General features: G+C 38.7%; 1 protein-coding gene across 6 annotated transcripts in view; it reads left to right on the top strand.

Annotated features, from left to right (window-relative positions):
* The window catches only part of LOC122563094 (solute carrier family 41 member 1-like), a 62,268-nt gene extending 39,665 nt beyond the window's left edge, over positions 1–22,603 (top strand). For all 6 annotated transcript variants that reach the window (XM_043716520.1, XM_043716518.1, XM_043716519.1 and 3 more), the window contains exons 4-11: positions 66–137; positions 3,515–3,659; positions 5,482–5,628; positions 8,108–8,255; positions 8,861–8,940; positions 11,561–11,695; positions 17,317–17,465; positions 18,734–22,603. In XM_043716520.1, the coding sequence (XP_043572455.1) occupies positions 66–137; positions 3,515–3,659; positions 5,482–5,628; positions 8,108–8,255; positions 8,861–8,940; positions 11,561–11,695; positions 17,317–17,465; positions 18,734–18,919 (1,062 nt within the window). In that variant the 3' untranslated portion in view covers positions 18,920–22,603. The remainder of the gene's footprint in view (positions 1–65; positions 138–3,514; positions 3,660–5,481; positions 5,629–8,107; positions 8,256–8,860; positions 8,941–11,560; positions 11,696–17,316; positions 17,466–18,733) is intronic.
* Positions 22,604–25,289: the final 2,686 nt, after the last annotated feature.

Below are 25,289 nucleotides of genomic sequence, written 5' to 3'. Positions count from 1 at the left end.
AGAGTTCATCACACCATCCTTTCACTGTTTAACTTGTTGCTTTTCTGTTGTTTGTTCTTTCACAGGCCAACATTGGTCAGATGGATTCAGCTGCAGAGCAGTGGAAGATGATTACAGGAAATCTGGCACTAATTCAGGTGAGTGTGTTGGAGCGTTAACCGCGGGTGCGTGGGTGGACCAACGTTACTGGTAAATATCGGAAAGACATGGTAACCCCTAACTTTGTTCAAACATAATTTTTCTTTTATGGTTGAACAAAACTTCTAACTGAGTTACTCAGATGTGCATGATGTGCAGTCACTCTAAAGAAATATCGGTCTCAACCTGACCTGTTGTAGAGTTCTAGTGTGATAGGTTTTTTTTCCCATAAACACAATGGATACTTTTATTTTGAATTCCTCTTCAGACAGCTCACATGTTTCAGATAGTGACTGTGCTGCTGGATGGCTGGTGTGCAATGCAGAGTGATGGATGCTAACAGCGTAGGTTCAATTCACATAAGTAGCTGAGGTTACTATGAAGGTCCTGCCTTTTCAACTTTGCCCCTCATTTCACCTGAAGTGTGGTGGCCCTCAGTTTAAACTCACCACCGACAATCTCTTTCCCTCTTTCTTTCTCTCCTTCTCTCTTTCCTTCTTTCCTTCCTTCTTTCATTCCTTCTTTCACTCTTTCTTTCACTCTTTCTTTCACTCTTTCTTTCACTCTTTCTTTCACTCTTTCTTTCACTCTTTCTTTCACTCTTTCTTTCACTCTTTCTTTCACTCTTTCTTTCACTCTTTCTTTCACTCTTTCTTTCACTCTTTCTTTCACTCTTTCTTTCACTCTTTCTTTCACTCTTTCTTTCACTCTTTCTTTCACTCTTTCTTTCACTCTTTCTTTCACTCTTTCTTTCACTCTTTCTTTCACTCTTTCTTTCACTCTTTCTTTCACTCTTTCTTTCACTCTTTCTTTCACTCTTTCTTTCACTCTTTCTTTCACTCTTTCTTTCACTCTTTCTTTCACTCTTTCTTTCACTCTTTCTTTCACTCTTTCTTTCACTCTTTCTTTCACTCTTTCTTTCACTCTTTCTTTCACTCTTTCTTTCACTCTTTCTTTCACTCTTTCTTTCACTCTTTCTTTCACTCTTTCTTTCACTCTTTCTTTCACTCTTTCTTTCACTCTTTCTTTCACTCTTTCTTTCACTCTTTCTTTCACTCTTTCTTTCACTCTTTCTTTCACTCTTTCTTTCACTCTTTCTTTCACTCTTTCTTTCACTCTTTCTTTCACTCTTTCTTTCACTCTTTCTTTCACTCTTTCTTTCACTCTTTCTTTCACTCTTTCTTTCACTCTTTCTTTCACTCTTTCTTTCACTCTTTCTTTCACTCTTTCTTTCACTCTTTCTTTCACTCTTTCTTTCACTCTTTCTTTCACTCTTTCTTTCACTCTTTCTTTCACTCTTTCTTTCACTCTTTCTTTCACTCTTTCTTTCACTCTTTCTTTCACTCTTTCTTTCACTCTTTCTTTCACTCTTTCTTTCACTCTTTCTTTCACTCTTTCTTTCACTCTTTCTTTCACTCTTTCTTTCACTCTTTCTTTCACTCTTTCTTTCACTCTTTCTTTCACTCTTTCTTTCACTCTTTCTTTCACTCTTTCTTTCACTCTTTCTTTCACTCTTTCTTTCACTCTTTCTTTCACTCTTTCTTTCACTCTTTCTTTCACTCTTTCTTTCACTCTTTCTTTCACTCTTTCTTTCACTCTTTCTTTCACTCTTTCTTTCACTCTTTCTTTCACTCTTTCTTTCACTCTTTCTTTCACTCTTTCTTTCACTCTTTCTTTCACTCTTTCTTTCACTCTTTCTTTCACTCTTTCTTTCACTCTTTCTTTCACTCTTTCTTTCACTCTTTCTTTCACTCTTTCTTTCACTCTTTCTTTCACTCTTTCTTTCACTCTTTCTTTCACTCTTTCTTTCACTCTTTCTTTCACTCTTTCTTTCACTCTTTCTTTCACTCTTTCTTTCACTCTTTCTCTCCCTCAGCACTGACCCTCTGACAGTGCCCACTCCCTCAGCACTGACCCTATTCCTACATTGCCTTGTCCCCCTGTATCTGAGTGTGTGTCAGTGAGGGTTTACTGAGTCACTCCGTTCCCCCACTACCCCACTCTGAGGGTTTACTCTGAGATGTCTCCATTCTCTCTGTACTTTGGGACATTGGGCTAGCAGGAGGCCATTCCACCCCTCGAGTTCCCTTCCCCCCGGCCTCTGTGAGAATTCCCAGCCCTGGGGTTTAGCTGATTTGACCCAGAACCTGCTCTCCCTCTTCCTCACGATGACAGGAATTCCCTGATGGGGACAGGAGTTACATATCCCCTGTTCCACTCTGTCTCCACTGGTCGCTGGATGGGAGGGAATGTGGGGCCCAGCTCCATCCCTTCCCCACCCTCGATCACCACCTACTCTCTCTCCCCCTCTCTCTCTCTCTCCCCTCTCTCTCTCATGAGAGAGGAGCCAGTCCTATGGTCTTCTGGGACTGTGGTGACTTTGGTCATTTACAATAAAGTAAAAGGAATCTAGATGGCCTGCAGGCTGTTAAAGTGTCGAGGACAAAATAGCAGTGCTCTTACTTGGAAATGTACTCATTCCAATAAAGCTTCCTTAATTTCATTCTGTAGTGGGAGCAGTACCTACTTTTCGTTTCTCCTTCTACCTCCTGCGCCTACCCCATTCTCTCCCCCTCTCAGCCCGTCACTATTCCAGTCAGGGTTTGCTTGTTGTGTTACAACTGGAGGTGCATTTACCCACTAATTCAAAAATCATTACCTGGATTCCAGAGCATTTTACTTCGTAACAATGACCATTGCTGCCACATTGGAACACAGTCATTACTTGGAATTTAGTGCAGAATGGTTTGCAGTTGATGCATTGGGAATTCACATTAATGGACTATTGTATTTAAAAGTTTGAATAGATTTTAGCATTACTAAATAATGTCAGAAATGAAGATTCATTTTTTCAGATGTAGATATTGGTGTTGTGTAAAAGAATGGTGTTCTGAGGATGCTTATGTTGTGCAGATGGGGACGGGTTAAGTTTATGTGAGGAGAAACCATCTATAGCTGCATACAGTGCAATGAATTAAGGTAGTTTGGAGCTCAAGAATAATTTCAAAGGCAGTTGATTCATATAGACACTTTGATTTTAGGCGACTTGAAGCCCACAATTGTCCTGTCCAAAGAAAAACACAGAAGAATGCTGGTTTTTGTAACATGCAATTTTGAAATGTGCAGTTTCTGAGAGGAATGTTTTGTTGGTTGGTTAATTACAGAGCTTCAACAATCCTGTTTGAAACGGATCAATAGCATTTCACTCTAAAAGCCTTTTGTCAAGAACAAATGAAGCGCTCAAATAGTCCTGCCTGGGCTAGGTCAGAGGTCTGGAAAATTGGTGTATATTTGTACAGCTGGTCCCAGCCAAAAAAAAATTGTGAAAATGATTCCTCAGTGTTAAATCAGGTCTTTGTTTTTTTTTCCCTCTTAGGTCCAGGCCACTGTGGTTGGTTTTCTGGCATCTGTGGCTGCGGTGGTGTTTGGTTGGATCCCTGAGGGTCACTTCCGACTTGATCATGCTGTCCTCCTGTGTGCCAGCAGCATGGCAACAGCTTTTATAGCTTCCCTCATATTGGGTAAGACAGACACTAGCCTGAAATCAGAAGTGTCTTTTGTTTGGATGTTGTTTCAATTGACTGCTGGGCAGTTAATCTTTTACCTCTGGCCAGCAAAAAACAGGGGGTTCTGCCAAAATGCTACCAAACACAAAAGGATCTATTTTAGCTTTTAAGCTTTTGGTGGAGCTAACCTGTGTTTATTTGAATATTCCTGAACTGAACACATTGAATTGATTAAAATGGTTAATGTTGCCCAACTCAAGGGGCCATAATTATAAGGTAGTCGCTAACATTTGGATAAATTCATGAATAAAAAAACGGTTTGGAGGGATATGGGCAAAGTGCAGGCAAGTGGGACTGGTTTAGTTTGGGAACATGGTCAGCGTAGACTAATTGGATAGAAGGGTGTGTTTCTGTGCTGTGTGACTCTGACTATAAATCCAATAAATAACTCAGGAGCAATGTTCTTATTGAGCAATGGGAAATTACGATGGAGCTTACTACACAATGCAGGAGTTAAGGGGACAGCATTAATGCTGTTGAAGGAAAACTAGATGAAAATGTATGAGACAAAGTAGTAAATTGTTATAATTTTAGGAAGAGATTAAATAAATACAGTGAGAGAAGCCTGTGTGGAGTGTAATTATACAGCAGTGGACCAAATGGCCTGTTCCCGCTGCAAATTTCATGTAATGCAATACAAATTATGAACCTCGTGAACAATTTTGGATAACTGGTTTGGATGGCAATGGTAAAGTTGCTGGACTATTAATCCAGCACCCCAGGTTAATATCTTAGGGTCATGGATTTAAATCCCACCATGGCAGATGGTGAAATGTGAATTCAATAAAAATCTATAACAGCTAACCTGTTGGTGAGTACATAACAACTGCCAATTGTTGTTAAAAACCCGTCAGGTTCATTAATTGAGGGAAAGAAATCTTTGACTCCAGATCCATGGCAATGTCATTGACTCTTAAATGTGTCTTTTTGGCACTTATGACTGGGCAATAAATGCTGGCACTTTTAGCAATGTACACATCCCATAAATATTTTTCTTAAATTAGAATAGTGCAGAAGAGTGGGTATTGTACAAATTACTGACCAATAAGTATTAATTTGGTTCATTTCACTGCAATCCTTTCGCTTCTATTTACTAACGTATCTTTTGGACCAAGTGTGAAAAGCAGATACCATATACAATCTTCTGAATAAGACATGTATCAGACCCGAAATCCTATCTTTGTTTATGTCTCTCCACGGATGCTGCCAGACACTGCTGAGTTTCTCCAGCACTTTCCATTTTTAAACAACATTTTACACCATTCACAATGTCAAAGGCAGCTGTCTATTTTGGGCATGTAGAGGTAACCATTTGCCATCATCATAGGAGTCACTTACACAGATAAAACTTGAACTTGTGACCGGTTATATGAGCCATCTATTTCAGTCAAAAAATACTTCATACCTCATTATTGTGTTGATGTTTTATTACCTCCATGAATCATTCTATATCTGTTCTGAGCCCATAATCTGTCTGTCTGTTTGAGAAAGGCAGAAGTAATGGACTGTAATTCTCAGTAACGAGTAGCTGGTGCTGAAATTTGAGAAATAGCACTGCAGTATAATCACTTCAACACCAAACCATAGGAACTACATTTCGAATGTGTCTAGTGACTGTGCACCTGAACAAGAGGCTTTACTAAATTGAAGTGCAGCTGGAGGGAGGGAAGTTCATGAATGTTTAGCAAAATACTTTCAATTCCAGACTTTTGCAGTGAAGTGTTGTTAAGTGCTTTTGCAGGAATATCACACTTTTAATTTGTGATTTCTCATCCAGGGGTAATCATGGTCGGTGTAATTATTGGCTCAAGGAAGATTGGTATAAACCCTGATAATGTGGCCACTCCCATTGCTGCTAGTCTTGGGGACCTCATCACCTTGGCACTGCTCTCTGGAATCAGCTGGGGTCTCTACATACAGCTACGTAAGTAATAGTAATAAAATGCAAGTGATTGCTATTGCTTTGTTGTTTGTCCCCCATCTACCACAGTGGTAACTTTGCTCAATGCATCCCAATTGAGAAACAGATGCAGATTTGGAAATCATCTGTAAGAAATAATTATGGACAGAATTGATTGGACGAGCTATATGATATACAAACTAGTGGGATTGGCTGGCCATTGAAGGCTTTTATTCCCCCTTTCCCTTTTCCGTTGGATTTACTTTGGATATCAGTAACCCAAGCCAGTTTCAACAATGAAATATACTCAATGCTCTTTATTAAAATAAATTACAAGACAGAAAATACTTCAGAAATCTTATGCATCCAGTGCTCATGATCATAAGTGGACCTGTTTAGTGGATTTGTCCAAGGATCAGACCAGAACAGGTGATCAGCCTGTTCTATCCTAAGCTCCAACTGCTGATCAGGTGACCCCTTCCTGAAGTAGCTAAAAATGCTATGGGCAAGCTTTCTTTAAACACTTTTTTTTACCATGCAGACAAGCTGTGCATTAAACCTCTATACTGTCCAGTCTCCAGCAAACAATCAATTAGACCACTGGCAAACATCTCAAACATGTTTACACAGCATGATTCTGTAACAATCTCAAATTTAGCTGATAAATTGTCCATATTATATTGATACACTGTGTCTGTTTTGAAACAAAACTTGAACTTTTCAAAAGCTACTGTGACAGTTAGCTCATTCAGAGTTAGAACTCTCAACATAAATACATACATACAAACACGCACGTGCACACACACACACACACCTTCAGCAAAACGCAAGCACTTTACAACCACTGACTTATCCAGTCGTTAGATCATCACCAGACTCTATATGGTTTTCCTTCTCACTTTGTTTAATTTCATTCAACTTCATTGCAGCTAACCAGACAAATTTTAGCTTAACATCTACACTGTCAAGGAGTGGCTGGTTTACTTGCTCTCCCCAGATAAAAGAAGCAGAAGTTATACATAAGCATAAATGACCTCAACAGTATGTGCTGTACCACTCCAGAACCAGTGTCTTAAAACGCTTCCTCCAAAAACATTGGGAGTCAAAGCTTATTGTTCTTTTAGCATTTTATTTAATAGTTTGACCATTTGAAAGTACAGTCTGTTCTGCTATAACGTGTGTTTCTTTAACGAGAATTGGCTTTAACGTGATTGAAGAATTTAGCCATTATTTGTAGAATGTGAGATTTCCTTACCTATATTGATTATTATGCAATTTTGGCTCCATTAGTTTAAATGGTGCAGTTATTGCATGATTTTCTTATGACGTGAAATCGCATGAGAACAAATCAGTCTCGTTATATGAGAACTGACTGTACTTGTAAAGCTAAACAAATTATACATCATTGCCATACTTTGTAGAAAATTTTAAATCTTATGGGCGCCGTTCCAATTAACATCCCTTTGAGTCATAGAGATGTACAGCACGGAAACAGACCCTTCGGTCCACCTTCCATGCTGACCAGATATCCCAACCCAATGTAGTCCCACCTGCCAGCACCCGACCCACATCCCTCAAACCCTTCCTATTCATATACCCATCTAGATGCCTTTTAAATGTTGCAATTGTACCAGCCTCCTCCACTTGCTCTGGAAGCTCATTCCATACACCATACCACCCTCTGATGTTAGATTCTCCCTATGTCATTCAGTACTAGCTGTTTTTCCTCTCCACCTTCCTTGAAGGTGCTGGCTCATTTTTGAGACTGATTTTATCAGAGCCAGAACATTGCTACTACCTTTCCGGTTCCAAAATGGGCAGGCTTGTTCAGTGAAAGGAAATTGGGCAGTCTGTTTAACTGCAGGGCTATCATAACTGCCCTATGACAATACAGGCTCGATGGACGAAAGGGCCTTTTCTGTAGTGTACGATTAGTGAGCAATAAAAGCAATTCATCTATCAACATGATGATGGATCAGGCACTCAAAATTTTCTTGAACAAAAGCTTTTTAAAGTTCATTGATAGGATGTAGGCATCACTGGTAAGGCCAACATTTGTAGACCATTCCTAATTGCCTTTAGCAGCAGTTCAGAGTCAACCATATTGCTGTAACTCTGAAATCGCTTGTAGGTCAGACCAGGTAAGGATGGCAGATTCTGTTCCTGAAGGATATTGGTGAGCCAGATGGATTTTTATCATGATTGTTGATGGGTCCATGGTTACTATCACACAGAAGTACAGTCAATTCCAGATTTTTAACAGATTTCTATCTGTTACAATTAAATTTAACTTCCACCATCTGCCATAGTTGGATTTTGACCCATGTGTTCAGACCATTAGTCTGGGCCTCTGGTATTAATTATGCAACAATATTATCACTGGACCATCATCTTTTGTCTAGCTTTTGTTTGAACTCAGATTGAAAGGTTATGAGACAATAGTGTATGTTGTTGAAAATGTTTGCTTCCATTGAAATGCTATAACCGTTTTTAATAATTACAGAAGAACATCCTTACATCAACCCACTAGTGTGTGCTTTCTTTGTGGCTTTGACACCTCTGTGGATCATCATATCAAAGAAGAACCCAGCCACACGAGAGGTCTTATACTCTGGTTGGGAGCCTGTTATTATCGCCATGACAATTAGCAGGTATAGACTAATAAAGTTCTGTTATGAAACCTTTGGGGGAACCATAAACCAAAGCTACCAAATCACTCCCAAGTGAAAAAATTACAAACAAGATTTCACTTTTTGTAATTTTTACTCCCACGCAAAGCAGAACCAATGCAAATTGCCAAGTGAATTAACAGGCAAATGATACTGCAAATAAAACGGTCAATTTCACATTAAATAGTCAATGGGCTTTACAGAACCACAAGGATGAAGACAATTCCTCGCAGTTCTGTATTCACAGTGAATCAGGACCCCTATCTGACAGAAATATCACTTCTTGGTTTCTTGGGTATAATCATTATCGTCATCAAGGCACACTTTAAACACTCTCCCCTGTAATGTTGATGTAATTTCCTGCACTCTTATTATGTTCTTACCAAACCAATTTACTACTTAGTTCAAAGTAAAGTCTAAAGGTTGCAATTGCAGAATTCTTGTTTGCCTGTTTTCTTACACTGGGTTCTGAACTGGAATTGCTCTTATTGTCTTTGCATTTTTCTGATGAGAAAATAACAGTTAACTTTACAAAGTTAAACTTTTATTGTGCTGTGTTGTAACCATGTGATATGATTGTATTTCAGTGTTGGTGGACTGATTTTGGATAAAACAGTATCTGATCCAAATTTTGCAGGGATCGCTGTTTTCACTCCAGTTATCAACGGTAAGTACATTTATTCATGTGCTGTGAATTTTTGTAATTACAATGTTTGAAAAAAAATTGCGTGGATGTCAGTTTTAAGATTTGGTGGAAAAAGAATGATTGCTATAAAAACATTCATTTACGGAATGTTGTTGACTGAGGAATGTACAGCAAGTGGTGCCATAATCCTATTTATATGGACCATGGGGGAAAAGGAAAAACAAGGTATTTTGGTTGTTATGTTGGAAACAACTTAATATTATGGATTGGACAGGCTGGACTTACACAGCATCAATAAACAGACGGTGGTGATGATTCGGAAATGAGTGGGCAGTACCAGATGGTGAAAATCCCAAGTTTCTTCCACTGTGTACTCTGGCATTAGAATGTGTTGTCAACATTGTGGTCCCTCGATTATCTGTTTCTACACATTCCCAATTATCCACGGATATTTTCTTTGCAAGAGTTGAAGAAACTGCAGGAGAAAGCATTTCAAATTTTTAAACATTGGCAAGCTATCCCCTATTTGTCCTGTTGAGGATTGAGGCAAATGGACATTGAATTGTTTAGCTGATCAAGTTGGGGGGAGGAGGGGGGAATATGGGTTGCAAAATATGGTGTTTAGCGAAAGTTGCAATCTTGCTGAACACACTTCAAGCTGGGACAGACGGGCTTTCAGTGCCTCAGGAAATTGGGGGGGATTCGGGGAATGGGCAAGAAAGTGGAGATGAAGCCCAAGATCAGCCATGATGGTATTAAATAACACACCAAGCTCGATGGTCTAGTCCTGCTCCTATTTCTTGTGTTGTTCTTCTCCCAATCTTATGACGTCCTTAAGCACCATCCATCCTCTATAAACTGGTAAGCTGTAATTTCACACTCCCTGTTGTTTCATATCAAATTTAAATTTATTCATGCCATGTGGGCGTCGCTGGCTAGGCCAGCATTTGTTGCCCATGCCAGAGGGCAGTTAAGAGTCATCCACATTGTTGTGGGTCTGGAGTCGCATGTGAGCCACACCTAAAGGATGTTAGTGAACTGGCTGGGCTTTTCCTTGGCAATGGATTCATGGTCATCATTAGACTCTTAATCCCAGATTTTTACAGAATTCAAATTACACCATGGAGGGATTCGGGTTCAGGTCTCAAGACCATTATCTAGGTCTCTGGTATAACAGTCTAGTGATAAAACCATTTGGCCATCACCTCCCCTCTCAGCTTCTTAGCTGCATTGGGCTGCAATACAACAACCAAGCTCTAAAGAACACTACTTCTATACTTCTCAGATTGCCGTAGACATTACTATTAATCAATACACTCAAAGAATTCAATAATAACAATTTTGAAATGGGCACTGAATTACACCTGCGCAAGTGGCCCAATTAATCTCGCTGTTGCTCCTCACTGGAAACCTACACTTGGATCCTTGTTAACAAAGGTTTTGAAGGTTAGCTGGTCATATTGTAATTCTTCATGCACTTCCTAGAAGTTTGTTTCTTCACAATAGTTTGAATTTATTAACGAAATAAAATGTAGAAGAATACTTTGCAAGAGTGACTGTTAAACAAGGTATCACAGCAACGGCTTAAGGGGGCATTTGAACAGATGGTCGAAAGCTCGGTTAAAGTGAAAGGTTTTAAGGGGCTGAGGGGGCTGCTGCCCGCAAAATGTGACTGGTCGTGTTTTATTCAGCATATTTTGTTGTTACTTCTACTGTGAAAACTCACGGTCTCCTGACACCCCTCCAAGAGTTCTCATTGTATATGCCCACGGTTCTAAATATATGCACCCTTTGTGAAACACCCTGCCCATTTACAAAAAAGAAATGGCAGCAACCAATTCAATACAATAGATATCAGTGAAGAGGATAGAATGACCATGGACAGCACGGTGGCACAGTGGTTAGCACTGCTGCCTCACAGCGCCAGAGACCCGGGTTCAATTCCCGCCTCAGGCGACTGACTGTGTGGAGTTTGCACGTTCTCCCCGTGTCTGCGTGGGTTTCCTCCGGGTGCTCCGGTTTCCTCCCACAGTCCAAAGATGTGCAGGGTCAGGTGAATTGGCCATACTAAATTGCCCGTAGTGTTAGATAAGGGGTAAATGTAGGGGTATGGGTGGGTTTCGCTTCGGCGGGTCGGTGTGGACTTGTTGGGTCGAAGGGCCTGTTTCCACACTGTAATCTAATCTAATGACTTCATTGCACTGCTATGTCAGCAGATACTATTAGAAGAGTGTAAACCCTCCAACTCCCTGTGAGTGGTGCTGTTGATCAATATGCCCGTGGAATTCACTATCATACAAAGCCGGCAAGGCCAAAACGTTTCTACGATTTCAAGATGGCGTTGGATATAACTCTTGGAGTTAGAGATCAAAGGATGGGGAAGGGAGAAGGGGGGCTGTGGGGGTAGGATGGAAGATGGGATCAGGGTATTGAATGGTGGAGCAGACTCAAAGGGCTGAATGGCCTACTTGTCCTGTTTTCTATAGGGATGGTAATTCGACCGTTCAGTTGCTTGGAAATATGATAAAGGACTGATTTTATTTTGGATATGATTTTTCCAACCAGAATAAGATTTATCTGAAAATATCGATGCCATATAGGCCTTTGTTTGACCTATTTGTTCTTGTTCCTCCTTCCTCAGGTGTTGGTGGCAACTTGGTGGCAGTGCAAGCCAGCAGAATTTCTACCTTCCTCCACCTCTCCAGTCTGCCTGGCGTGGCACCAGAAAACATGCACAAAACCTGCCCAAGTCCTTGTCGCACTTTCTGTAGTTCAGGTGAGAGCCCTTAGTCAGCGGCCAGTGAGCAACTTTACATCTCTAATGCTCCAATTGAATAAGACATGAGATACTGCAGGTTGACTAGATGATGTTAGGCTTGACTCTGTTAGACCGTTGATGAAGCAGAGAGGGTAAATTGCCATAGTTTTGAGGAGGAATGTAAAAAGCAGGATTGCAGCACAATGATGATGAAAACAAATCCCTTCACCAATAAGCAGGTGGACATTAAAATGTAAAGATGCTCATTATGTTTCTACTAAGCAACAATACCATAAGCCTAAGTAAATTGCTCAAATAATTTCTTAGAGTTTTTTTTAAGCTGAGTATAGGATATCCTTTTACTCATCTCTCCTTATCTATACAGTCAGCAAACCAGCATATGGTGAACTAAGAGTATAAATCAAACATCCTGTCAATCAAAGGAGCTTAATTTCTATAGTATGCAATCTCAGTTCTGGTCAGAAACAAAAATATAAAATGTGCTTTACCAATAAAGTATTAAATGTTTAAGGAGTGACTAATTTGAGAGCTTGATTGTTTTTTGGAAAGTGGTATCCTCTGGTAGCTGGTGCCCTCATAGCTAACCTGTCTATTTTAAACATGTTTTAAACAGCTGGTTCCTGAATTGTGGGGATAACCTGATACTGTGTCATACATTATTTAATTTATGCCAGTAGGGGGCACCAGTCCATTCCCCACATCGCAGTACAGAACAACCATAAAAACTCTATCCATTAGCTGAACAAAATACTCGCCGCCTGTCTCATTCGGATAATTGAGGTTGTTCTGGACACAAAAAATTTGCGGATGCTGGAAATCAGAAACGAAAACAGAAATTGCTGGATAAACTCAGCAGTTCTGACGGCATCTGTGGAGAGAAAGCAGAGTTAAAGTTCCAGGTCCAGTGACCCCTCATCAGCACTTAAATATCACTAAACCTGGAACATTAACTCTGCTTTCGCTCCACAGATTTACCAGACCTGGTGAGTTTCTCCAGCATTTCTGCTTTTGTTCCGTCATCTTATTGATTTCTGGACAACGTCAGACTAAAGTCTTTCTTTGAAGTTCTGCTGGGCATCTTTGTGTAGAATTTTGTCAACAAAGTGAAACAGGCTATATTTTGATGAATGACAGTATCAAAACAATCTTCTATCGGTCTGAGTTTTATGTAACAAGTAGATTATGAATAATCTGACTGCTTGTGGCATTAGATAGAAACGCAAGATTAAATGATGACACGATTGTAGAAGAACTAATTCAGGGCAGTCACTCCAGCCATAACTTGTATTCACCCTAATAGAGGTCAGATTTGATTTGCTACTATTATAATTCCATGAAAATCAATAAACCAGAACTGAATTTACTGACTAACCAGCTCCAACAAGAAAACCAATTGACAAGATTTCATTTTTCCTAACAAACTCAGAAATTGCAGGAAAATCTCAGCAAGTCTGGCAGCATCTGTGAAGAGTTAGCATTTCGGGTCCAGTGAGCCTTATCTTGAGTTCTGAAGAAGGGTCATTGGATGTGAAATGTTAACTCTGCTTTCTCTCCACAGATGCTGCCAGGCCTGCTGAGTATTTCCAGCAGTTTCTGATTTTTATGTCGGATTTCCAGCATATGCAGTTCTTTGGATTTTCTTTTCACTCTTCATCATGTTTACTTTAAAAATCAAAACAAAAGTCAACATAAACTAAATGAGGAATTAATGACAAAACATGGGCATTATAAGCTGTGAGCATATAAATCAGTAACGGGTCTGGAAGCTTTATTAGGTACTGGAAAAGCACAGCAGGTCATGCAGCATCTGAGGAGCAGGAGAGTTTCAGGCACAAGCCTCTTCTGATGAAGGGGTTATGCCTAAAACGTTGACTCTCCTGCTCCTCAGTTGCTGCCTGATTTGCTGTACTTTTCCAGCACCACACTTTTTGACTCTGACTCTCCAGCATCTACAGTCTTCACTTTCTCCTAACTTTATCAGGTAGTTTATTCAGTATATAAGAAGAAACTCGATTATCCGAAGGACACAGGCGGGCAATATTTTGTTTGGTTAATCGAATGCCAGATAACATAGTTTATCCGAGCATCGGGACTTTGCAATCTTGCCAGATAACCCGATGTTCAGATAATCGATTGCTGGATGATCAAGGTTTCTCCGTATAGCACCGGTCATAGCATCCTTCAAAACCTGTTTGCCTCAGCTAGAGTTTTCAGTTTCCTCTCTTACGCACCGGATTAAGCCATGGATCCTCCTTCAGTATGACCTCCTGACCAACCTGAGTGAGCAGGAAGGGTTGTCATCAAAACGATGCACTTGTGTGAAGTTCCCTCAGTTCTGCTCTCTGTGATTATGATGGTGTGATATCACAGTCATGTAGGCATACACAGTGTGGCCAGCTCTCGTTGAACAGTCCCTTTAAAATAATAACAACAATTTTACTTTTCTTGTTCCTGTTTTTGGATCCAGCCTTCAGGATTTCTTCTTCAAACTACCTCGTCCACATCTCACCATAGCTTGTCTCCACTGAACTGTATTTTGTGACGTTTTATTTTGTTTGGTTTGAACTTGTTCTCTAGTTGGAATGATTATTTATAATGCCAAAGTGGACCCAAACACAGACAGGGCCAGTTCTGTCATTTGACTGTGACCTGGTGTCTGTGTTCATGCGTGAACATTGCTCCACTTGGTGGTATTCACAATAAACTCTATCCTCCCTAGCAAGCTGAGATGGCAGCCACTTCCCTTGAAATCATAGCCCCTCTCTTAGTTAAGGCTTTTTTAAAAAAAAAAATAAAAAAGCAAGTTATAAGCTCCTCAAGCCACCAGCCTGGAACTTTAAAATGTATATCTCACTTAAGGTGGACAGATAAGAAGTTCAATTCAGTCCATGACCCTGAAGGGAAATGAGTAAATGGCAGAAAATTCAATAAACTGGTCAGGTGCTTTCTCTACAAAGCCCCTTTACACTTGGCAATAATGTCCAGGAAGCCAACTCAGTAGTGCAAATAATTTCCTCAGAGCTTTTGTCTGCCAATTTTCCTTTTCTGATGTGAATATGTACCATTGGAAACATCATTAACCACATAGAAAAGTTACTCAATGCTTAAAAAAAATTGCTCAACTAGCCCATAAAATTGTTAATTTATATAAAACATTTCCTTCTGAAAGCACTGCTTTTCTGTTTCGAACTTGATTTGGAAATTGCCCTTTTATTTTTGCTGTTGGAAGCTCCCAATGTGTTTGTAGAATGCAATGTGTGTGCGCTTCTCTGTTTGTACCTATCTGTGAATCACAGAATTTATATTCACCCATTATGCAGCGTGTTCTGCATTAAGCAGACATGATTAAATTTAGCAGATTTTAAATCTGTCGAAATTAAAATTGGACACATTCTGAATGGGTGGCTGGTTGATTGAGTCAGGTTTTATACCCAGGTTGAACATCACAATCAAATGTTTTGTACCTGTATGAATAATTTAGTGGGGTAGGGAATATTTTGAATGGAGAAGAATGAACAAATCAATTGAAGTACTATTTAAAAATTACTAATTGTCTGCTTGGTGGGCCTGTATGTATATATTATGTAAATGTATTTAGGTGAGGGAAGAACGTAATTACCTGCATCGTGAGCAACTTTTAAATTGTGATAGGTGTTTTGTGTTATGGATATATCTAAATCTTCTATGTTCCAAAATCAGCACAATATGTATGCTTGTACTTTACACTTGGATCGTAGCAGATCTATGGTAAAATTCAGTCTTGCATGGAAATGTAATAGCTGTCATGAACAGTGACATAAGAGATGCACTAAACCTCTCTAAAAGTAACCAACGCTCTAACTTCCAAAGAGTGCAATCTCACTTTGTGATTTAAATCATGTGAAATATATTTTTCTTCCAGTTTATGTGTAGACAAGTTATTCTTTCATTCCCCATTATTTTGTATACTAGCATAAGAACTCAAATGCAAATAATATTGAAACACCAAGTTCTCTGAATATTACCGTATTCACAGGTTCCTGGCTGACCATATAAATGGATAGGAAAAAAATCATATTTCATCACAATCTTCTAATGTGAAAGTTATGTTTTACTCCAATACAAAATAATCCAGGAACAAATGAAGAATTTAGTACTGTATATAAAAATGATGTTTTTGGAAATAATTTTCAAAAGAACAAAATTGGAATCTTGCAGATTTAATCTCTTAAGTACCTAGAATCACATACTTTGTTTTCTTTTTTAAATAAAAGTTACTGGTCCCTAGCCAGGTCATGACATGAAGTTGGCAGTCTGGTGCAGCATTGCAAAAAATATTTTGTAACCCATTAAAGCCTATTTTAAATCAAGAATTCCCAAAATGAAAATAATACTGATCAGAGGAAACCTCTCTCTGAACCGTGTTTCCTGCTGCGTCAGTGACCTTTCTCATCGGCCATCCCTGAGTATTAGGCTAGCAATTGGGACTGAACAGCGGCCACTCTGTGCTGAGGACACAAGCCTAATTATTCAAGCTGCTTACACACCTCCGGTCACAAGAAGCTTATCACTCAATTTCATTGAAGATCTCAAACTTAAAGATAACATTCTTTCTGTGTCACATAGTCCTTTTGAAATTCAATTAGCATCCAATTTAGTTCAATAGGGCTTTGGTGGGTTCCTTTTCAACTTTATGTGCGTTGTATAAATTTTGTTGAAAAGGCTTAAAGCATTTTAAATGCTTTTGTCCATTTGGGGCAGAGTCAAATTGATCTATTAAGATGGACAGCCCATGTTACTCCAGTTCAGTGGGAAGTATTTCTCTCCAGCCTCTTCAGGCAACCTTAATTAGTATTTCATATCCAGGTTATCAAGTTGTTATATACCACATTGTTGCTACTTCAGTGGACTTAAGATTTGATGTGTCTAAAGGAATGAGTGAGGGCCCTTTTCACATATTACATGAACTACCACCTGCAAAGCAAGCTGACCATAACTTGTATTTTTCAACGTTTAGATGAACAGCATTTCTTAGGATGGATAGCATTCTAATTAAAATAAGAAGAGCTTATTTTCAAGCACAGTTTCAAGTGAAAAGTTCAGAACTTGGTGTACCAAGGAACTTGTATGCTTACAAGTTAGGATTGATGCCGTGTAGCATTCCTTAAGTGATAATGGCTAATAATGGGAAAAATTGTTCCTTAAAACCTCTAGAAAGTGAATAAAATTCTGAGTTATTTAAGAGACTGTATGTGATGTGGAGGTGGGCTTTTTGACACGATTGTGTTCTCCTGCTTCAAATAATGTGAATATTTTGGTCTTTGTAGTTTACGCCTGGTCAAATAACACTGTATGCTGAAATTTTCCCTTTACTCTAAGACAAGAATATCCAAGAATTAATGATAGCTGTTAATGATAGAATGTTTGTATAAGACCAAATTAAATCAAGGGCTCCCTAACTGGAAATGAGAAAGAGTGAAGCTCCCTATATACTACAAATCCTGCTGTATGGCCAGCCTTATCTCTGTGCATTTATTTGTGATATTTATGATTTGTTTTGAGTCCAGAATTAAAACTGTAGTGTTTAATCATTTCTGATGGCTGTAAAAACAACTTTCTATTTGTTTATTCTTTTACAGATTTGAATTCAAGATCCGCTCGGGTCTTGTTCCTTCTAGTTGTCCCCGGACACCTTGTCTTTCTATACACTATTAACTCAATGCAGGGGGGACACACAACACTAACGCCAGTATTTATAGCGTTCTACATGATGGCTGCTTTATTGCAAGTATGTATCTCATTTCAATGTTCAAACTATGCTATAGAGTTTTAGTGATTACAGACTTTTGAAAAATACTGCTTAATTATTCTGATCAGCACCAGAAACTATTAAAAACTGAACCCAATCATGATCCAGCTGAGACTTAACAAATATCAGATTGTGATTTCTTGCATTTGATAGATTTGAGTTCTCAGTTTTACAGGTGCATATACAGGTTGCAAGTAAAGATAAAGGTCATTGTCCAGGGGAGAAGTTCACTTGAGGCAATTTTTTAGCCTCCAATTCTACTAGTTTATTTTTAGAGCATGGTATTCCAAATGCTTAAGGAAAGGAGACAACTCAGACTGCACACCACACGTGACTGGTTAGGAGGGGAAAAACAAAATCAAGGATGTTACTAGACTTCAGTAAGAAAATTCAGTACTTGAAGAGAATATTAGACGTTACGATAAAATGTTTATCAAAATAGATGAGCTCAGAGTGTTCTGCAATTTAGTGTTTTGATCATTATCTAATTTGTGTAGACAGTCCTCAGCAGAGTCCTCAGCTATCATTGTTTATGGGAACACTGAAGAAAATTCTTGCTGATGAGTTATCCTATACACTCCAGGAAAATTGACTAAATATTTGTCCCTCCCTCCAACATGCTTGATATGTAGCTCAGGTAAATATTAATCCAAAGGTTCAACCTCCCCTCAAAAATGAAACAATCACTACCTTTTTTGACTGGCTTCTATAAATATATATCATTTGTTGTCAAATGTTGTGTAAACAAAATGCATCTGGAATAAGGATATGGTAGTATACTCATTCTGTTCCAAGAATAGTAATCCAGAGACCTGGATAAATGATCTGGGGATGAGTTCAAACCCAACTGTAGTACCCTGGAAGTTTAAACTAAATTAGCTAATTAAAATCTGGAATAAAAAGCTAACATCAGTAATAATATTAAAAACCCATCTTGTTCATTGATGCCCTTAAAAGAAATCTTCCCTCTGTGTCCAGTCTGGTGAACATGTGACAGCATAATTAAAGACATTTGACTGACTCTTCACTGCCCTCTGGCTTAGCAAGCCACCCAAATTATACTCAAGGAGGCAGTTCAACACAACCATTTTTGAGGGCATCTAGGAACAGGTGATGAATACTGGCCTTTCCAGCGATGGCTGCTTCCAATAAATGAATAAAATTGAGATGTTTAAGTGTTTTTTGAAGGAATTCTGAGCAATAATTGTCTGATGGTACAGGATTAGTGATTTCGTACTGTATTACAGGTGCTAATTCTGCTCTATGTTGCTGATTGGATGATTCATTGGATGTGGGGACGAGGAATGGATCCAGACAACTTCTCAATTCCTTACTTGACAGCTTTGGGTGACCTGTTGGGAACAGGGTTCCTGGCACTCAGCTTCCACATTCTCTGGCTGATCGGTGATCGAGATGCAGATGTCGGTGACTAGAATGAAGGTTCCTTATAAGACTGGGAGTAAAATCATCAAGTGCAATTCAATGAAGGAGACTTTAATGAGATTTTATGCAATGGAGACTGTATCATGTGCAGCCCATGTGCAGCAACCAATGGAGATACCTGTATACACTATAAATACTACTTAATTAGGAGATATCAAGTTGGAATCCCACCTGTGTGTTAACTGGATTCTGCAGCAGAGCAACATATGGTAAACTGGATACTAACTTCAGAACTGAAAGCTGCTAATTCGAAATGAAGGTGGTTAATTTGTTTCTGTACTCTGAGATGCAAACTGTTAATTAGACACTGAGAAGTATATCCTTAAATGCAAAGAACAATCTGCCTGAGACATCCTGTTTTCTCAGTTGGTCATCCATGAAGGGGTTTTCTGGAATAACAGGGTGGGATGTATATTTTACACTTTTTTAGAAAGGAATAATTATGAATTCATTGAGCATGATCAATGTCGCGGGTGCATTGTGCAACTGTACTTCATCTACATTGCTGGATGTGGAAGAAGTCTATAATGTATCTAGCTTATTTATTTATATATAATATATATAATATAATATAAAATATATAACATGTGTTATATACAATATAGTATATTATATATAAGCTATATATAATGTTATGTATATATAATGTGCATGTATATATACATTTTCATTGTCTGTTTGTTCGAAGCTGCCAGATCTGAAGCAGGCAACACTTCGAATCAATTTGATGCTCCTGATAAATTATTTCCCTCAAATCCACATCTGACCAGTTGCCCAGCGTGGACCTAGTGTTAGGGTGGATGGGGAACTCCCCAAATGATTATAATCACTTTTGTTCTGGCTTTACGTGGGTCAGCATAAAGTTTGTGTCTTTTTAAAGGCACCCAACTCATTGATGCAATAGCAGAAAATAACCAGCTGCAGCTGGCTGGTTAATCCAGGCCCAGGATTTTGGGGAGAGAAAACATAGCTGACTGAAATGGGTTAAGCTGTATTGTACAGTTGCAAAATGGTTTGACTTCCTTTGTAATCAAGATAACTTAATACACACCCCATCACCCAATGTGTTGAATTGTAGGTTCTGATATAAAACATTGAATTTTAGGATATTACATTTTTTATTGTAAAATTATTTTGACGATTGATAAATTAAACCAATAAGTGCCAGCATAATGTTAACATGCCTACTTCTCCGACTCTGAAGCCAGACTTTTCACTGGTAATTTTGAAGAGAATTGTGCTGTTATCACAGTAGCTGCTTTTAATAACAGTCATGTCATACAGCATTTCTATTGATTGAATTATTTAATTGCTATTGTGCTCATGAGTTCACAATTGATCTCAGAGGCCTTTTGTTTTAAATAAAATGATAGGCCACTTTACTGATTCAATAATTAATCTTACCTGCCTTGGGCCGAACCAAGGACACATTGTCACACATTTTTTCTGTAACATTTTTGAAAAAAGAAAACACAAAGCAGTCATTCAGTGGATCAGGACCGAGTTTGTTGCAATTAGGGAGGTCCTCAACTTACGAACACTTATACTTGTGAAGGAAATCCCATACAGGGGTGTAATTTTAAAGATCTGATACACACATGTTTCTCCATGCTTACAGATGGCTATTTTATATTGGCCTGTATTCTGTTCTGACTTGAGTACAAATCAACTTGCAAACAGCCTCAAAAATGGAACAGTTCACAACCCAAAGACTGTTTGTAGGTATGTTGGTCACAAGGCCAAAATGCGCATGCCCCACCCAATTCCCACAATGTTGCTTTCAATAGTTCAAAATCTCAGCTATATCAGTCTTAAATCCATGTACGTAGTTGTCCATTGATAACTCAGCTGGTAGTCCAGCTGAGCCAAAAAATAATGTTTTGATAAAGACATATAAAAGTCTGAAAAGCTTATGCATCTCAGTGTCTGCTATACCATTGTTGCTTAAAGGAACTGTCAGAGAGGATCTCGGATGCATCCCTTTCTTTTTAAACATCGCACTTTTTCCTTCCACATCATTAGGTTTTTATAAAGGATATTAATAATTTTGTGGACTAGCCCATGGAGTTTGAAATATAGTCTTAAGTTCCATAACTTTTCTCCCCTCTTCCTTGTCCTTGCTTATTGACAGTGCTGTTTATAGATCTTTTGTTTGATTATTTTGATCAAGATAGTAGAATGGTACTGATCTCATCAGTGACCCCAGCAATTTTTTTTGTCCTCTGTTAATGTGCACTTGAATGCGCAGAGTGTGATTTCCCCCACCCCCACCCCCATGCCCGCTATCTCCTTTAGCCACTTGCACCCCTCTTCCTGGTGGGTCTGAAACCAAAACCTAGACTGCTTCCAAGATATTGTGCTTAAGCTTTTAAAATGTTTAAAGATTTGTAAATCTTTACCCAAAATCACACCACAGTTTCCATGTAATTACATTAAAGTCACCCCTAATTAAAATTGATCCAAGTTAATCCAATTTAATGTTAAAATACTTTATGTAATGTCATTAAAATCCTTACTGTGAATAGCCCTTATTGATGTGTGAATGTTGAATGTTGGTGTAAATTGGCTTGTGGAGCTGTGTGTGCCTCAGATCCAGTTGACTGAGAATTATTCCAACCTACCTGAAAACCACAATGCATTAATTGTTTGGACATCAATCTCGTTGCAGTCCATCTTTTTGAGGAAAATATCAGATGACTCTTAATTATTGCTACACACAAAGTCATGGAACTTAGAATCTAGAATATCCATTCGATTAAGTTGTTTTATATTATCCACAGTCCCTGAGTAACCTGGACCCTTTTGCTTTTTAGAAAGAATACATTAAATCATGATGGTTATCTTCCCATTTTCTCAAAGAAATTACGTGTTTTCTGGTAAACTCAAATGCTTTTCTTTGGTACAAAAAGTCTCAAGAAGTATGTCCCTGGGCTTCAGTTTTCCCAATAAGCAATTATACTGAGGAATGCTAACAGTATATAAGTATATTAACAATTCTTAAATCTTTTTGAAAGAATTGCATCTATACAATGAATGATTGTGCATGCTGTATAAAATGAACAAATGGAGGTTTTAGTTGTATTTTTGCAAGACCAGGATACATTTGAAAATGTTTAGGCTTTCCTTTTTTTTAAACGGCTGTGTTTAAACAAGAGAAAATTGCCAACTTAATTCTGTGATTCTTATGTTCGATGGTGACAGCTGATTAATCCAGGATGAAGAAAATCAGGACAATTGCGCTGAATCTGCTGGTTTGCCACTGCTGTTCCGGTCAATTAGACCGACAAAAAAAGTGTATTCAGTGCAATCATTGAGTCAGTCTTAAAACTAACACCCCACAGGGAAACAAGTTACGTTTGTTATGTGTTCTGTTTTTTTGTCTGTCCTCTTGTCACTTTTCTTCTGTGGGATGTAATCTGTAAAAGTGTGACCGAATCAGAATATTTGTACTAAGAGCAAACTACATTTGTTTTGTCCTAATTTTATTCTTGTACTGTGAATGGAATTTCTTCCAGATCCAGCCCTGTTGTGCTCAGTGTTCTGAGACATGTTTCCTGCACAGTATATCCAAAATTAATATTTATATTCTAAATTGCCAAGATGTTGTGAACGTTTTGGGAGTCTGTATTTGATAAAATAAAATGTCATACAATGATGAACTGCTTTTATTTTAATCTTTGCCTTTTATTTTCCTCTGCTACTTTTGAGTGTGCTACCTAGACACTTAACAATTATTACAATAACTTCTGGAGTGTCTGGCATCAGAAATCATAATGTGTAAATCACTCCAGTGTATTTTGTGTCATCACTAGGCAGTCCAAGCGTAACTTGTTTTAGGTTTCCAAGGTTTTTGTGGAGATATATGTTGGAATTCATGACGTTTCTTTTACCTTGCAATTTCCTGCATCTCGTTTTAAAATGATGTATATTAGAAAGTATTCTATTGCTGTCCAACAATATGCATCTTTCAGCAAGACTCAATGAAGGGTAATCATGTACCGAAACCTGGCTGAAATTTTTTTTGCAGCATCCTTCTTGCTAGCAGGATTGAGTTAGCATAGATCGGATACTGAATATAGGCATTCTGGTTTTTAAAGGTTAATGCTACACTAGGCAACAAGTATCCAACTTATGCCAGTGGGGAAATTGCTTATGTTGTTTTGGAAAACTCATCAATATTGCTGGTGGGGTGGGGTGGGGCGGGACGGAAACACAAAACAAAAAGCAGACACTGGTTGTGACATTGGTAGGAATACGATTTCAACAGTGGGAGAAAGCCGCTAGGTTTGCTAATCATACACTACAATTTCAAGGAGGTTGAAGTACAACGTGAATAAAACTGGTTGCACAGATTTGTTTTGGAGATCAGCTCTACATATCGGAGTTGCTCTTTTCAGTCTGTCTCACTAAACAGATGGGCATGGTAAATAATTTACAAAAAGCACAAATTCATTATTGAGTCCTGATTGCTATGTAGCAATAAGAACTATTCCAATCAGAAGATCTTCATAGTAGTTTTGAGGAGTCCCAATGTGCTGTGGAACAATGCATCATAATGTCTAATTTTGTCCAGATGATCTTTGTTGGTTTTCTAATGTAAATATCACATCCTGGAATTCCCTCCCTAATAGCATTGTGGGTCTACCTACAGCACATGGACTGCAGTGATTCAAGAAGGAAGCTTGTCACCATCTTCTCAAGGCAATAAATACTGGATCAGCAAGATGCTCAGATCCTGTGGGAGCAAAAATAATGTCTTGAAAATAAATGACATCTGAAATCTAAAGTTAACACTTTTGGTTCAGCTTTTTTTTTAAAATCTGAAATGGGACAGGAGGATACAGAATTTCTAAATGTTAACATCTTCCTATTTAAAACTGCCAGTATACATTTACAGTGGGTCCTCACCGTTCAAGGATGCAAGTTTCAGAAAAGTCTGGTAAATAGCAAAAGAATTAAAAAACAGGGATTTGTTTCCTAATGAATGGATCTTTGGCAACATGCAAAATACTGTCAGAATAATTAAGCTGAACGAATGGTGAAAATTGTTCCCTCGTAAAGTAGGGGAATATGCAAAATAAAGAATTTTGGGCCAACGAATAGAGCTAACCCCCAGCGAACCCTTTAACATTACATGGTGTATGATAGGGGCATTACACGTTCGACACTGAGCTACATCAGGTTGGATGATCAAACTTTTGGTCAGAAGTACACTTGAGTTTCATAAAGCTAGAGAAATGGAGAGTTGAGTGTTCAAGAGGTGAGAATGAAAGAGCTTTATACGTCATAGAATTGTAGGCCAGGAAATTACAGGAGAAGAGAAAGGATGAGGCCATTGGCTGATTTCAAGAGAAGGTTGAAAAACGTAGAGGTTAACAATCACACAACACCAGGTTATAGTCCAACAGGTTTATTTGGAAGCACTAGCTTTTTGAGCGCTGCTCTTTCATCAGGTGGTTGTGGAGAATAAAATTGTAAGACACAGAATTTATAGCAAAAGTTTACTGATGTAACTGAAATTATATGTTAAAAAAGACGGATCGTTTGTTAAGTCTCTCATCTTTTAGAATGACCATGTTTCATTCAGTTCTTTCATATGCAAATTCCAGAGCTTTTTATAAAGTTATATTTTTAAGTGAACTTTAACAATGTCAGCTCAGATAATGCATTGAAGGTGTGAGGTGCTCTGTGTGAGGCTGTCTGCCCCAACATTTGGACTGATTCTATTTCTAAAAAAGGGATTTTACAGAATCTTAAATGAATTCATGCAGTTTTTGAGCAAAATAAAATGTAATTCTGCAAGTACAAGTTCACCCCACAAACTTATATGTGTGTGTGTCGGGTGGAGGTGTGTGAGTGTAAAGGGGTATAGATTTGTGAGAGGTTGCATGTGTGTGGAAGTCTGGGAGCATTTTGAGAGAGGGTCTGTAGGAGTTTGTGTATGTGTGTCAGAGAGAGAGTGTGTAATGCAATGGAGTCACCTGTAGTGTGACATGAACCCAAGGTACCAGTTGAGGACATCCCCATGGGTACCAAACTTCACTATCAGCCTCTGACCCTCCAACTCAGCACCATCCTATTGAACAATTCCACCTGTCCATCTTCCTTCCCACCCATCCACTCCACTCTCTGCTCTGAGATGTCACCATCATAGAGTCATAGAGATGTACAGCATGGAAACAGACCCTTCGGTCCAACCCGTCCACGCTGACCACATATCCCAACCCAATCTAGTCCCACCTGCCAGCATCCAGCCTATATACCTCCAAACCCTTCCTATTCATATACCCATCCAAATGCATCTTAAATGTTGCAATTATACTAGCCTCCACCATGTCCTCTGGCAGCTCATTCCATACA

Source organism: Chiloscyllium plagiosum, chromosome 26 (assembly GCF_004010195.1).
Source record: "Chiloscyllium plagiosum isolate BGI_BamShark_2017 chromosome 26, ASM401019v2, whole genome shotgun sequence".
In the NCBI taxonomy this organism is placed as follows: domain Eukaryota; kingdom Metazoa; phylum Chordata; class Chondrichthyes; order Orectolobiformes; family Hemiscylliidae; genus Chiloscyllium; species Chiloscyllium plagiosum.
This window is presented reverse-complemented; position numbering and strand designations above follow the sequence as displayed.